Source organism: Anguilla anguilla, chromosome 5, assembly GCF_013347855.1.
Source record: "Anguilla anguilla isolate fAngAng1 chromosome 5, fAngAng1.pri, whole genome shotgun sequence".
Taxonomy (NCBI): Eukaryota; Metazoa; Chordata; class Actinopteri; order Anguilliformes; family Anguillidae; genus Anguilla; species Anguilla anguilla.
In genome coordinates, this window is record NC_049205.1 from 4,725,860 (window position 1) to 4,740,521 (window position 14,662).

The 14,662-nt window shown below is 43.3% G+C and overlaps 2 protein-coding genes across 2 annotated transcripts; one reads left to right on the forward strand and one right to left on the reverse strand.

Annotated features, from left to right (window-relative positions):
* Positions 1-77: 77 nt before the first annotated feature.
* Positions 78-8,951, forward strand: tacc3 (transforming, acidic coiled-coil containing protein 3). The gene is made up of 17 exons (XM_035417554.1): positions 78-188; positions 910-1,084; positions 1,197-1,312; positions 2,002-2,054; positions 2,176-3,889; positions 4,137-4,188; positions 4,536-4,806; positions 4,906-4,961; positions 5,241-5,374; positions 5,792-5,885; positions 6,352-6,504; positions 6,622-6,689; positions 6,863-6,906; positions 7,166-7,326; positions 7,543-7,649; positions 7,884-8,004; positions 8,436-8,951. Exons 2-17 carry the CDS (start codon positions 911-913, stop codon positions 8,499-8,501), a joined length of 3,384 nt encoding a protein of 1,127 aa, XP_035273445.1. The 5' UTR covers positions 78-188; position 910; the 3' UTR covers positions 8,502-8,951.
* Positions 8,952-9,302: 351 nt separating this feature from the next.
* On the reverse strand, positions 9,303-14,480 carry elmod2 (ELMO/CED-12 domain containing 2). The gene is made up of 9 exons (XM_035417555.1): positions 14,174-14,480; positions 12,758-12,905; positions 12,415-12,443; positions 11,791-11,888; positions 11,458-11,587; positions 10,919-11,052; positions 10,652-10,720; positions 10,165-10,298; positions 9,303-10,019 (listed from the first exon to the last, which is right to left on the reverse strand). Exons 2-9 carry the CDS (start codon positions 12,900-12,902, stop codon positions 9,862-9,864), a joined length of 897 nt encoding a protein of 298 aa, XP_035273446.1. The 5' UTR covers positions 12,903-12,905; positions 14,174-14,480; the 3' UTR covers positions 9,303-9,861.
* Between the last annotated feature and the right edge of the window lie 182 nt (positions 14,481-14,662).

A 14,662-nucleotide genomic window follows, 5' to 3' on the forward strand; every position in this document is an offset into this window, starting at 1 on the left:
TCACACCATTGGCTCGTTCATATCAAAGGCAACATATTTCCGTATTCCGATTGGTGGCTTGTCAGTAGTTTAAATTTAAAATGTACCGGACACTGCTGGCCGTGGCAAAAGCATTTGTCATCCTAATCTAGGTTGTGCTGGATGTAGAAACTAAGTACTCGAAAAGAGAACATCTGTCTTTACTGAAGGTACGTTTGTTAAATAGTTTTTAAAGAAACGGAACTTGTGGCTAGTTCACTGTGTCAGGCGACCAACTTTCATAATGAAGTTTAACCTAACGTACAGATTCGGTGCAATTTAGTCAGCTAAATTATCTAACGTTAGTGTTGAGAAGGTTGTCTCCAGATTCTGTGCAATTAAGGTAGTTAGCTAGCTAACGTTAGTGTTCAGAATATTGCCTGACTTCCGCTCTTAGATAACTTTTACCAGGTAGATATGTTAGGTAATTAATGCTTTTTATGTTTATATATTATGCAAGTCGTTTGAAACTAGCAAATATTGACTAGAAGCAGAAGCATGTGTTGATTAACATTATATTGTAGCCATTCTTACGATTGTTATGTTATGCGCAGACATTCACATGATAACATTAGCTAGCTAGAAATACAGCGTAATGCTTTTTGGCTGTAGCTAGCTAACTGTTCTAGCTGGGTATCGTTGTAAAGTGTGCATCTGGGTTAACCGGGGTACAAAGCAACCGTGACATAACGGTAACGTGCCATGGCCTGCTAGAACCAGAACCATGACGTCAAATTGAAAGAGGAACCCCACATTTTCTCAACTTTTTTTTAATCCACAAGCTAGTGATCAGGTAAATGCAGAATATGAAATGGTCATCTTGGGTGATCCTAATATGGTGGTAGCTGTGTAACTAAGGTGTGTGTGTATGTGTATCTTCCCTCCTGTTAGGATGAGCACCCTTGCTGTAAATGATGAAAACATTGGAGACTGCTGTAGCCGAAAGCCCGTTGGTTTGGAGGTGATCTGTGACATCCTATCAACTGCCCAGCCCACTGGAAGACCTTCCATACTCCGCCAGTCCCAGATGGAGAACATGCCGTCCAAAAACATGCCAAAGGCCAAGGTGCATTTCCACCTTCTACAAAGTAGTCATTGCTTAATTATTCTCCTTCCACACTTTTCTACAAATTCAACCAGTTTTTGTGTGGATTTAAACGTATGCGTTTTCTGGTTAGGTTTGTTTTCAGACGCCCCAGAGACACCCGGTCACAAAGAAGATCATGTCTCCCTCAAATCGCCAAAATTCTGGGGTTACGGATTCTTCGGATCTGTTTCAGTCATTGGCTAAGCAGTAAGTATATGATGTGCCTGAACTGTCAGTCATGTGCTAAGGATTTTAGGATATTATCTGATGTATGTACATTATTTTGAGGATAAGAATATTTGTAACATTCAGTTTGTTATTAATTCACTCCATAAAATCAATATACATAATAATTATAGGATATGAATGGGTGAGGGGTGAAGTAGGTTTCATTGAACTGTAAAGCTTTGTGAAAATACCTTAGTGCATGGATTTGTCACTATTTCTGATAACTTGATACTTGAGTCTGAACCATTCCAACTGATGTACTGCAGGCCTTTGTACTTCTGGTACAATACTGTAATTGTTTGCTGGCTGCATAACCCATTTGGATTTCTGCAGCAACAATGTCAATCAGTGATACTTTCCGTAATGATCAAAATACTTACAGTAATTTGTTATGAGAAGTGTAGTTCAGCAATAGCTGCAGTGATGTTCTGTGAGTTGATGTTTATGTTCTGGTGAAAATGCATTTTTAAGAAGATCCATATTAACATGTGCTCCTCCTAAGTTTAAGAGCACAAGTTGGGAAATTTAATGCATCCCAGTCAGATGTGCTGCTAAATATTTCTAATTAGCAAATCAAATTTCAGGGGCACATCCTCCTGAATGGGATCAATGTAGAGCCCTGGGGCATTGTAATGCATTTTAAGCTTTTGTATGTTTTTTGCGCACAGGATGGCATCTTTGGAAATCAAAGGGAGCCCTGTAATGGAAAAACCAAAACCAGGTAAATGTTTGACCTGTTTGGTTTCTCTCATACTTAAAACTACCTTGGTTGTTTTTTTTTGAGGGCAGTTGATCTGGCATGTCAATAAATGATGACACCTTACCACTGTTCTTAAATTTAGGGTCCTGTGACATTGGCAAGGCTGAATCCCCCTTTTCAAATGACATGGTAATCCAGACCAAAGGAGGGTACCAGCTGGATTTCGACAACCTGGAAGCAGTGAATCCTTTTAAGTCCTCCAATCTGATGGATAACTCCCCAGTGAAGATTCCAAACCCTGCAGACCTTCAGACCACAGTGCAGGGCAAAGCCCAAGATCCCTTCAAATCATCCAGTCTGGTGGGTAACTCCCCAGTGAAGACTCCAGTGCCTGAAGAACTTCAGACTTCTTTACAGAGTGAGCCTCAGGCCAAAACCACAGCTGGTAGTACCCCCCAGACCCCTGAGCAGCGTGAAGTTATGGATCCGTTTAAAGCCTCCAATCGGATGGTCAACTCCCCAGTAAATACCCAGACCTCGGCAGGGTTTCAGGCTACTGTACAAAGTGAAGCCATGGATCCTTTTACAGCCTCCAATCTGATGACTAACTCCCCGGTCAAGACTCCAATCCTTCCAGAAGTCCAGGCCACTGTACAGGTCGAAGCTCAAGATCCCTTCAAAGGCTCTGATTTGATGGTCAATTCCCCATTGAAGACCCAGATCTCTGCAGAACTTCAGACCGCTCCACACAGTGATGGTATTGATCCATTTAACCTCGCCAGTCTGATGACAAACTCCCCAGTAAAGACTCCAACCCCTACGGACCTTCAGACCACTTTACCGAGTGAGCCTCAGGCCGAAATCACGGCCAGTATTGCCCCCCAGACCCCTGTGCAGCATGAAGTCATGGATCCTTTCAAAGCCTGCAGTCAGATCGTCAACTCTCCAGTAAAGACCCAGACCCCTGGAGAGCATCGGACCCCTGTACAGTGTGAGACCATGGGTGCTTTTAAAGCTTCCAACCTGATGGTCAACTCTCCAGTCAATATCCGGACCCCTGTACAGTGCGAGGCCATGGATGCTTTTAAAGCTTCCAACATGATGGTCAACTCTCCAGTGAAGCCCCTGGTCTCTGCAGTGCCCCAGACCACAGGGCAGGGTGGGGCCTTGACGGACTGCGCTGATGAGCAGCCGGGGACGGCGGTCGAAGCTGCTGGGCCGCTGGACGAAACCCTCCCCTTCTCAGAGCATTCTCTGGCCGACTTGTCGACTGAGGTGCGCTCCACCGAGAGCACCGTGATCATCGACCTGAAGCAGATGGGCGAGGAGTCCCAGAGCGAGGCGGGACTGGAGGATGTGGCTGAGATGCTGGATCCCAAACAAGATGGCCTGTTCAGCGGCGACATTTCCCAGCCTGTGGAAACGCCCCCCGTAACACCGAGAGGGGCTTACAACTTCGATTTCGACAACCTGGACTCTGTCAACCCCTTCCAAACTGGTAGTTCCAAACTTCTGAATTCCCCTGTGATTAATAAGCCACAGCCCAGTAATGCCCCACCTGCCATTCCAGAGGTGCCTAAAGAGCTAGATGTAGGCAAGGAGTCCGTCCTGCCGGAGAGCAAGCCTACTGCTTTGACACCGAACGTCCAGACGCCCAAGGCCTCGTACAGCTTTGATTTCTCCCCTTTTGGCATGGACTCAGAGATGGAGAGAGCTCCCAAATCTCGCACAAAATCCATTCCAAGCCTGACTGGAAATGTGCAGGTAGAGACTTCTGTGCAAGATGACATTGGTGCTGAGATTGCACTGGACAACACACCTGTTCAAAAGGATAATGCAAAGGAGGTTTTGCCCAGGTAAATTCTATTATTATTCTTTAAAAAACGATTCAGTTTCCATGTGGTGTTATTTTTTAAAATTCTTTTCTACCATCCACCAGTATAATTTGATCTGAATACTTCAGTACTGTATACTTGTTTTCTCGAATGCAAAAGCTATTTTATGGACCACACTCTTGCAAGCAAGTCAACGAAAAAGTTACAAAAGCTAAAAAATTTGTTGTTGTCGGCCACGGAAGTGAATGCTAAAGACTTGTTTCTCCAGGGTTGGAGACGTCGCTCCTGTTAACATGGACTTGGTGATACCTGCCACAGAAGTATGGGTATCTTCATTTTTGCCTTAAAAATGGGTCCATGTTTGTTTTTCTCATGTTGCTAGTCAGTTCATTGCTATCATTCTCTCTATGCAAAGTTTTGGGGGGAGGGTGTTTATTGATTTTCCATATTTGATCAATTTGATTTACTGTTCAATTGTTCAATCAGTTGGGTCCTCAGACTAATTGTAAATCTGAGTGATACACTTGTCTAGAAATGGCGCTCACTCTTATCCATTTATCAGCCAGTCTGGTGCAGCTATTGTTGCTACAACTGAATCTGACATGGCAACTCTACTGGTACCTTGCATCTGGAAATAAATTTTGTGAAAATTATTCTTTCTGTGCAGGAGAAGACCCTTCTGGAAAAGAGCACCTCGGTCTCTGTTGATGTGCCAGAGTGCCCAGCCATTCTGGAGTCCATTCCTGAACCCATTCCCGAGCCCATTCTGGAGTCCATTCCTGAACCCATTCCCGAGCCCATTCTGGAGTCCATTCCTGAACCCATTCCCAGGCAGCCCATGTGGCAAACCCCAGAAATCCCCGTCCGCCTGGGTCCCGCCGAGAACTCCCAGAACAGCCTTGCAGCAACGGAGGAAGAGTTTGTTCCTGGAGCTACGTGTAAGCTTGACGTGTACTCGCGGATTTGTTGTGTGATGTGCTGTGGGTGTAGCCCTGCTTAGTACTAAATCACCGCCTCCCCTTTCTTCCTTGCTTCAGTCATGTCTGCTGATTTTGGCCAGATCGACTATCTTGAACAGTTTGGATCCACCATGGTAAGTACACTGTCCATGCACTGTAATGCAGCATGTATAAATGGTGTGAGATGTACTGCAGCAGTTGTATCGGCCTGTGTTGCTTTTCACCAGTGTTCCGTCATAGAAATGTACTGGTTGGCCTGTATGTTCGGGTGGTACTAAATTATCGGGTTGTTCACACACTTTTATAGTCAGGTCTGACTCTCAATCATAGGGACTTTTTCTTTTTCTTTTTCTTTTTTTTTTTCCCCCCTGGTTATTTTTGTTTTGCTAATTTATGTCTCAAACCCGTTTCAGTTCAAGGAGTCTGCGCTGAGGAAGCAGTCTCTGTACCTGAAGTTTGACCCCCTGGTGAAGGAGAGCCCCAAGAAGCCTGCCGCATGCGCCGCGGACGCGCACCACGTCCCCCTGCCCCCCTCCTTCGCCTCACGGTGGGTAACGCGGGCCATTACCCTTGCATGGTAATGTGAATTACCATGCGCTGCCTTGCTATGTGGAAAATAGTGTTAGTCGCTCTGGATAAGAGCGTCTGCTAAATGCCTGTAATGTAATATGTAATGCAATGCATGGAAAGCACCCGTGCGGATGGCCAGCGTCCATGAGAAATTGCTGTGTACGACTGGCCATTTTCATGTACAGCCTCAGTTCTTGCATGTGCAGCTTTAACCATAGGGCCTTGAGTTTTTAAAGCCTGTGCCAAACATTTAGTGTATGTGTGTGAGAGGCTTGTGTGAGTAATGCTGCCTTGCGGTTTCAGGTGTGTGTGTGTGCGTGCGTGCGTAACGTCACCTTGCAGTTTTGTGTGTGTGTGTGTGTGTGTGTGTAACACGCCTTCCTTGTGGTTTCAGGTTGGAGAAGCAGGCCGGTGGGGCCAAACCCAAGGAGGCGAGCAGCTCGGAGAGGCCAGACGCGTTCTTCTTACTGGAGGGTTTCGCAGCACCGGTAAGAGCCGAGCCCTTCCGTCCGATTAACGCCCTGCAGGGGATTAAACACCCATACGTCACGGTGAACATGCACGTGCAGCATTTTCTGCTCCATCTCAAACCATTTCCTGCCAGCTGAACACCTGTCTTCCCGCTGCACAATGCTCTCCGTCCCACATCGGTCTGCCCCTCCCACTCTTACTGGTCATGTGGCTGTTTTGACGATGACAATGTGTGTTGCTCTACAAAAGTGAAGGGGTGGAGGGGGGGGAGATACAGAACGACCAAGAAGATGCCATAGGGAGGTTTGAATTAAAGTATTATAGTATGTCTTCCTCTCTGTACATACTGTGAATCTTGTAATTGTATAATATACAATAAGTCCTCTACAGGCTGCCCAGCCCAGTGTGTGCAGCGTTGGAAATGCTCTTAAAAGGTAATAAAAATTAAAAAAAACACTGGTCTAATTTTTTTGTTCCCCCAAGGCTGCAGCTCCCTTTGTGCCCAGTTCCTCCTCTACGTTCGACTCGCTGGTCCCCGCCCTCCCCAAACCCGCCGGAGAGGAAGCCGCCATCATAGAGGTCCTGATGTACAGCCAGAGCGACCTGGATGCCGTCATCGCCAAGGTCAAAGCGGAGGTGGGTGTACTGCTGGGCCCGGTTTTTACTTCCTGCGTCCAGACGTGCACACTGCTTGTTTTGACCGCTGGCGTTTTTCTGAAATTGTGTTGTATTTTTATTTACTCTTTTCTACAGGCAAAAGAGAGGGATGAAGAATGGAAAGCAAAGTTTGACAAATTGACGCAGGATAACAAGGAGATGGGGTAGATGTCTAAAGCCGTTTTCACACTGTACAAGCTTTCTTTGATATTTCACAGGCTCTTCATGTGCCATTTATAGGCTAGCATGTGTTTTAATAATGCAATGGACAGACCAGTAGACCGTGGTCTGCATGTAGCTGAATTTGCAGATCAATAATTATTTTTTTATTTTTAAGGAACATCATGGCTGACTTTGAGGCAACAGTATCTCAGGTTATTGGTATGTTTCACTTTCTTTTGCTGGGCTGGGCTGGAGTGGGTGGGGGGTGGTGTCAACAGTATGTGGATGAATTCCTGGATATGTTCACTGGTTTTTAAAATTTGTCTGAAAAGTATGTAAAATTTTTAAAGACTGACAGTGTGTCAGGGCTGTGGGTGTGGCTAAGAGCATGTTGTGGGCGTGGCTAACAGAAGGGCGTGTCTCCTTGCAGTGCACACTGGTGTGGGTGTGGCTGACTGTAGTGCATGTCTCCTCGTAGCGGACAGTAAGAAGCAGAAGGCGGAGGCCCAGAAGGAGCTGCAGAAGGTGGTCCAGGAGAAGGAGCAGGTGACGATGGACCTCAACGCCATGGAGCGCTCCTTCTCCGAGCTCTTCAAAAGGCTGGAGAAGTACAAGGAGGTCATCGAAGGGTATAAGAAGGTCAGAAGCCCGTTCCAGCACCCTTTTACTTTGCCTTATCCATCTTGGCTTTTCCTAAACCAAGAGCTTCTACTCTCAATATCTGTTCCATGTTTAAATATAACGTTGACCAGAAATGCCAAGGAGTGGATGGTTATTTTGCTAGAACTTGTGCATGTTCTCATTTTGTAAGCTTGCTGTGTAGATTGTAATTGGTGGGTTGGTTCTCCTCTCCAGAATGAAGACATCCTGAAAAAGTGTGCCCAGGATTACCTCGCCAGGATCAAACAGGAGGAGCAGCGCTACCAGACCCTGAAAGTGCACGCGGAGGAGAAGATCAGCCTGTAAGTCTTCCTCAGAGCTCAGACTGACCGCTCACCATGCATGCACACCTCACGCACACCTCAGTGCCAAGTTTCTGATTGGTTCCTGGCTTCAAACAAATCCACAGCACTGTTGTGAATTTTGAGTTTGTTGCGAATCAGAATGGCTGACTAGCCCCAGCATGCTTTCACACTGGAATACGTGAGCCCTCAGTGATACGGGTGTTAATGTCTCTCTCTCTCTCTCTCTCGCAGAGCGAATGATGAGATTGCACAGGTGCGCTCTAAGCTGAAGGCGGAGACGTCGGCGTTGCAGGCGCAGCTGCGCAGGGAGCAGCTGAAAGTCTGTTCGCTGGAGAAGAGTCTGGAGCAGAAGGTACGCTGCCCGTTCACACTACACACCTGCACCTGAGCTCTGATTGGCTGCACTGGGCTTTCTGCCCGTATACCGTGGCTCTGGTTTGCTGCTCCGTGCTCCCTGCCCCTGTACCTGAGGTCTAATTGGCTATGATAGTATTCATTTTTCTTTGTTCTTTATAATATGATATTAAGCCAATTATTCAGTTACAACTGTTTTTATTATGCTCGCAAAGCCTACCACAGGAGCATTTGGTATTGGTTATTGGGTATCCCGGTTCGTCTGTGCATAAGATGGCACTTTATATTATAACTAATGTTAAATGAATATCCAAAACACATTAGGTTGAAGGCTTTAGTGTGTGAAGGGTAGACTTATGGTACTTATTTTTGCCAACACCACATCAATACAAGCACTGCTGACCATTTCCATTGACACACTCCCTGCAGGCAAAGGAAACCGAAGAGCTCACCAAACTCTGTGATGACCTCATAGCGAACGTGCAGAAGCGCTGAACACAACCACTGTCTTCGTCCTCGTCCTTGTCTTCGTCTGTCTTTTATCCATGTTTTTAAATGTTGAAAGGAACACTTGACTAATTAATAAAAATCATTGACTGGCCGCTGTTGTTTTGTCTTGCACTGTGGGCAATGCCTCCTGTAATGGGGCCACCCTTCTGAAGGCACTTTACTGCCAACGTTGAGTTTATAAATGGCGTGTAGCTATAACCACTGGAATTTGTCCTGACACAATGACTGTCAAACTGGCATGTAGTGATTTTGTTCATAAATTTTTGATTATTTCACACTTTTGATGTTATGGGCAGTTATGAAATGTTATTAATTTCTCATTATAAATGGTGAGATTTGATATTTTGACACATTGCTAGTGGTATTAAACACATTTGCAGTTTTTTGGTGTGTTGACTTGTAATTTCTAAATAAATAAAATCTACATTTTAAAAGCGTGCCGCCTGTAGTTTCGAAGAGCAGTGAATCCTAGTTGTATGTGGACAGGCAGTCGTGCACCAGTTAGTAAGCCACATGCTCCAGGCCCAGCAGAATGGTTATCCACCTCGATACGCAGAATGCAATTCATGGCTAATGCTGCTAGGTGACACCGTAACATCCATACTGGAGTTAATATTCAGTGAGCCTTAGATCAGTGGGAAGTGAGGACCGTGTTCCTTTCTGGTTTTCATGCCAACTTCTGGCCGTAATCTCTCCCAACGCTTGGTTTCTTGCCCATTAACACTGAAATGTTATTTTGTATTTCATTTACAGTGAGCATCCAAAATAAAAACCCATACAGTAAAATGATTTGGTTTTTGGTTAATTTTAATGTATCACACAGTAATACTGGGGAAAAAAATGAACGTCAGTAATCACTACAATGATTTTACACTTTTCTGAATTAGTACTCATTAAATTATTAAATTATCACAAAGATTTAGGGAATGCAATTATATTGTTTGAACAACTGCTCAACAGCTGATTTAATGGAGGGGGGGAGCTGTACTGCCATCTAATGTCTGGAGGACTCGATTACAGTCAAACCTGGTTGAAAATGCTGGGCCCTGTTTCAAGAATTGCCCTTTAACTTCTTTGGTCCATGACTGCAAATTTGTCCCATACCATTCAAAGGGAAACACTAAGTCAACACATTTACCACAGTGGTCATGGGAGACCTGGAATGATGGCCTTTTATGGCTGAATATTAATATTTTCTAATTTTGTACATCTAAACCTTTATAAATGTTACAGTAAAAAAGTGGGGTTTTAATTTAAAAGGAAGGGGATTTCTATGCTCCTATTTTATTACGCAAAATGCTGTCCCTGCAAACAAAAAGGTTTTGGTCCCAATAACATTTCCCTGTTACAGTTTAGAATCGACTGTCAAACAAAGGGACACGTCTGGTTCCTGTAAGAGAGCCTTCATTTTTTCATGAAACTTTTCCCTGTAGCGGTTGAACTCCATGATGCTTTCCGGCTTTTCTTCAATCCAAAACTTATCAAACTCGTACGCAAAATAACCTGATGGAAAGAGAGAAAAAGATCACTGATAGGCTTGGAGTGAAAGATAGATGTGAGAGTGATAGATTTCCAGGAACCGGGTTGGGTGGCCCTGGTTTATAATTTGACCAGGCCATCTCCAGGAACCTCTCCCCCTCTCACTCACAGTAGAGCTGGTGGAAGTGCTCCAGCTTCAGGCTCTGGGACACCGTGTTGTAGAAGTGAGGTTTGAGTGCACCGCTCCTCAGCAAGCTGTACGCCATCTCCGTCAGGTTAATCCCCACTATCGCATAAGAGTACCTGCAACACGAAAAAAATCAGACTTCTGTCAAACGCTTCGACAGTAATGGCTTTAAAACGACTTTGCTCCTTTCAAAATACATCTATTGCTACCGGAAACAACTGTGAAAAGAATTCTGCACTGCCAATAAAATAGCAAAAACATGACATTGATAGGACACCAAATTAGATATAATGCATAAGAACACTTTCATGAGTGACAGAAGCAGAGTATTTACCCAGTTTATTAGAGTGAAGAATTTATGGGTATTTACCCGTGTTACATGGACAAACAGTGTGTGGGTATTTATCTGTCAAGAGAAGAGCAGGGTATTTACCGACTTTACACGACTGCAGGATTTTACTGATCTTACCCCAGTTTGGGATGAACTGAATGTGACAGCACCTGTCGGGCCATTTCAGTGTACTTCTCACTAAAGAAACTGAAAAACCAGAACAAGATTGAAACGGCATAAAAGCTACAAACCAAGATCCTTCACTTGTATGTTTTTTTTTTTTCAATGATTGCTTCTCAGTAAATTTACCGTACACTGATTTTTGTGAAGTGAACTTTATCAAGAAACTGTAATTAATGAATGTAGCACTAACACATCATAAAACTCTTACATATAAATACTTACATAAGGTTGCTTAACCCCAGCATCCCCATTCCTCGAAAATCGGTCTTGGGGTCATCGCCTTGGAAACCGATATCGCCCCACTGCTTGGTAATTCTGGATTCCAGCTTCTCTGAGGGCATCAGCAGGTCCCACAGCTGATTGGGCCAAAAACAAACTCATTGGTAACCAGACTGCCAGTGATTGGACAGTAGGCTTTTTAAGTTCTAATCTGAGGTTTAAATCTTAATACTTTGCTGTACAAATGCACATCATCGCTACTCATGAAAAATTACAAAAATGATTCAGTAAGGATGCTCCTTTAACAATGTCCCCCTTTGGCCTGTTTATGTTCTGTCCTTGGCCTGAATGAAACAGCAGTAACACAGTGCAGACAAGCTTATATACATCTACACACTGTCTGTGTGTGCATTGCAAACACACAGACCACTTATTGATTCCATAGCACAAATATAAATGAGAGAGATAAAATAACAGAACCCTTTTCTCTCTCAAACGATAATAAATGAGAAGTGAGATATTAATCTCGCTGATTCCCTCACCCTCAGTAGCATGTTCTCGTGGCTGTTATTTTCACAGTCAAACGACTGTTTCCTCAGATCCTCCACAGATGCATACAGCCTCTTATATCCAGATATTTGCCACAAGCAAACCTGCAGACTCATTTTAAACCTGGAACAGAGACGGGTAATTGCATTTATGCTTAATAATACAATTCATAATCGCTCACCGTGTCCATTATCATGGAGCACAAACCAGACCACAAACTCTACTTTGTAGTTTATTCCACTTAAGCTTGGGGTTTTGAGATCAAATGGACAGCCCTGACTGTGTCCATCTGCACTAGATGGACCAGAGAGGATTGGGAAACTTACTCTGGGTCCTTCTGTGATATCACCTTTTTTTCTTTCATTATAGCCATGGCACACTCCTCCACTTGGTCTTCTTCCACACTAACAGCTGCTCTTAATACCTGATAGGCAAGGAAGTGACAAATCCCCAGTAAACAGTGTAGAGAACATGAATTATGTTATCTATGCCAGTTTGAATTTTCACTTGGCAGTTCGGTCAGAATGACTCTTACAGGCATACAAGCTCCTTAAAAACTATCCCTCCGCATTTGCCCACTTGATAGTCTCCCCACCCGCTTCATCTGATTGGCTCCAACATCACTTACATTCCCCAAACCCCACCCACTCTGATTTCCAATGATAATTGAGCTCAGTTAACTTTCCAGGTCAAACACTGGCAGACCATCTATTTACTTTCCATATTCGGGTAAGTTATGTAAAGAACTGGCAAATGGACAATCTCTTAGAAGGCTTTAATGAAGGAGATTTTTGTATGACCTGTAAACTTACCACTATGCTTTACTTCTGCATATCCTCATTAACTAGAACATGTAAATGAATGATCAAATAACTCTGCCTATATTTCAGCCAGTCCTGCCTTAAACACGATGATGCTGTAAGACTCAAAGAAGACAGAGATTCCCTTACCGTACTCTTTGAGGATTCCAGAGAGTATTCTGCAATGAGATCAAAGAAAACTGAAGTTGAAACTAAAATATAGCTTAATCTTCAGAAGCATCACTGTTATTTTGCTGTGTATCAGTAATTCCGTAATCATATAAGATTAATTTCACTACGAAATGTCAGACAATGCAATTACTACTTGAATTTAATTCAACTTGGAACATGTTTGTGTGTTAAGGCATGTACATGTCCCACCTGCTTGTCACATATTTGTGTGTTGAGGAACATTTATGCCCCTCTACGTGCCCCACCTGCTTGTCACATGTTAGTGTTTTAAGGAACATACATGTCCCTCTATGTGCCCCACCTGCCCGTGATGTCCTGGGCGCTCCCTGCTTGTATCCACTGCATATCCTCTGCAGCTCACACTTCCCTGTGACGTGTCTGAGGAACCACTTAAACCAGAACCTCAGGAACGAACTGAACAAGTACTGCCAAATGTAGCCCAACATTTTCTGAAACAGAGAGGAGCAGTCTGTCACAAAATGAGAAAAAATAATTACTTTCTAAATTCTGTTGCCAAAAAAAAGGGCTACAGTCCAACGATTAGGAAAAAAAATGAACCAACCGCCGCATTCAGAACTTCAAAAAAAAAAAAAAAAAAAGGAATTCGAACTGCCACGTCTTATCATGGCCCATACCCAAATAAAGATGTCACCTCACTTACTTAGCATTTTGTACAAAACGAAATATCAAAATATTTTAAAAATATTTTACTTATTTCTCAGCTTCCGTTCCAGATAAACCACATTAGATGGTTGTGGCTTGTGGGCTTAATTTGCAAAATCTTCATTGTCAATAATTTTCAGGCGAGCTATGCGTATTGATGGGTCAGTTATGAACACCTGTCTGACTATTTCTGCTGAGTACTGATTTCATCTTTTTAATTAACATTAATCGAAAGGCCAATACACTTTCAAAACCTGCCAACCCAGTGCGAAAAAAACACAACTAGCGGTCCTTAAACATGTCTGCACGGTGTCTATACTGTAAAGAGTTAAAGCTCATAGCAACACACAACTGATGCATAAAATTAATGACCGCTTTCTCTAACGGGACAGACAGCGGCTCCTGTTAGTAACGCAAACTAGTCTTTTCGCACTGTTAATCACCTCTATAGCCCACTCAGCTAGCCATGTACTGCTGGTTAGTTAGTTAATAATGCGTTAGTTAAAAAAATAATGCTCAGGACTGTATCATACGAAAGATTGAAAAGCATACAAACGGTGCATATAAGCCGCTATGTTAAGTTAATTTAGGGTGATATAAACTGAAGCACAACGTTATAGTCTACAGCCCCGCTTAATAACGCGGTGCTCACATCCCTGTGTGAACCCGGTCCAGACTGGAGTTAGACAATAGCTAAACTTAACCTCACGTGTTAACTTTAAACTATTTAGTCTAACTACTTGGGATAATGCCTGAATGTTATTATTTTAGCTGTAATCAATTACCCAATGGATTCACACAAAATGTATAAATAAATACCACTGTTCTGGCAGGCTAGCAACCGTTGAGTTAACTAGCTAGCTAACATTAGACAGCTCATTTTATTCAGCTAGCTAGACACGTTATATGATAGTAGTCCAGCTGGCTACGCTACTTGAACAGGTTTACATTACTACATCCTCAATGTAAGTGCGAAGTAGCCAGGTGGGGTAGAGTCAAGTCTGTTTGGTTCAATTTGAAATTCAAGCAGAAATAAGATTAAATAAATATTTACAGACGACAAGGCAAATTTCCAAGTTGTTACAGTCCTCTATCCATTCGCAGACGGTTGCAGCCAGAGAACTGTGAAGCCAGTCAAAATAATATGACTTCCGGTGGACTTTCCCCAGCTTCAAAATAAAAGAATTGTTCGTGTTTTAAAAAACATCATTTCCAGGATAGATATGCATCTCTGTTGTACCATATTGTTTCAATAAAAAAACAATTCTTCATATATATTTTATAAGTGACTTATGTTTACACCATGGTTTACACACAGTGACACTGCGTCGTCATCGAGAAGAAGCCTCAAATGACCTGGAACTGAAAAAATGATCTCGGATGTGAGAATGCAGGCGATGCAAAGAGTGGAAACTTGCTGGATTTTCTGTCCACGCTAACAACAATTGTGCCCAGGAAATTAAATTGAACTGAAGCCTGTGGGTTTTCCCAATCTTGTCACAAGTGATCCATTTTGTTAACATACGTAATTTTTAATAACTGA

Coding starts and splice junctions, on each gene's coding strand:
- tacc3 (XM_035417554.1), top strand. CDS start 911: ATGAGCACCCTTGCTGTAAATGATGAAAACATTGGAGACTGCTGTAGC. Junction 1,313..2,001: donor TTTCAGTCATTGGCTAAGCA/GTAAGTATATGA, acceptor TTTTGCGCACAG/GATGGCATCTTTGGAAATCA. Junction 4,189..4,535: donor TGGTGATACCTGCCACAGAA/GTATGGGTATCT, acceptor CTTTCTGTGCAG/GAGAAGACCCTTCTGGAAAA.
- elmod2 (XM_035417555.1), bottom strand. CDS start 12,902: ATGTTGGGCTACATTTGGCAGTACTTGTTCAGTTCGTTCCTGAGGTTC. Junction 11,053..11,457: donor ACGAGAACATGCTACTGAGG/GTGAGGGAATCA, acceptor TGGCCCAATCAG/CTGTGGGACCTGCTGATGCC. Junction 10,299..10,651: donor TCAGTTCATCCCAAACTGGG/GTAAGATCAGTA, acceptor TTCGTGTTGCAG/GTACTCTTATGCGATAGTGG.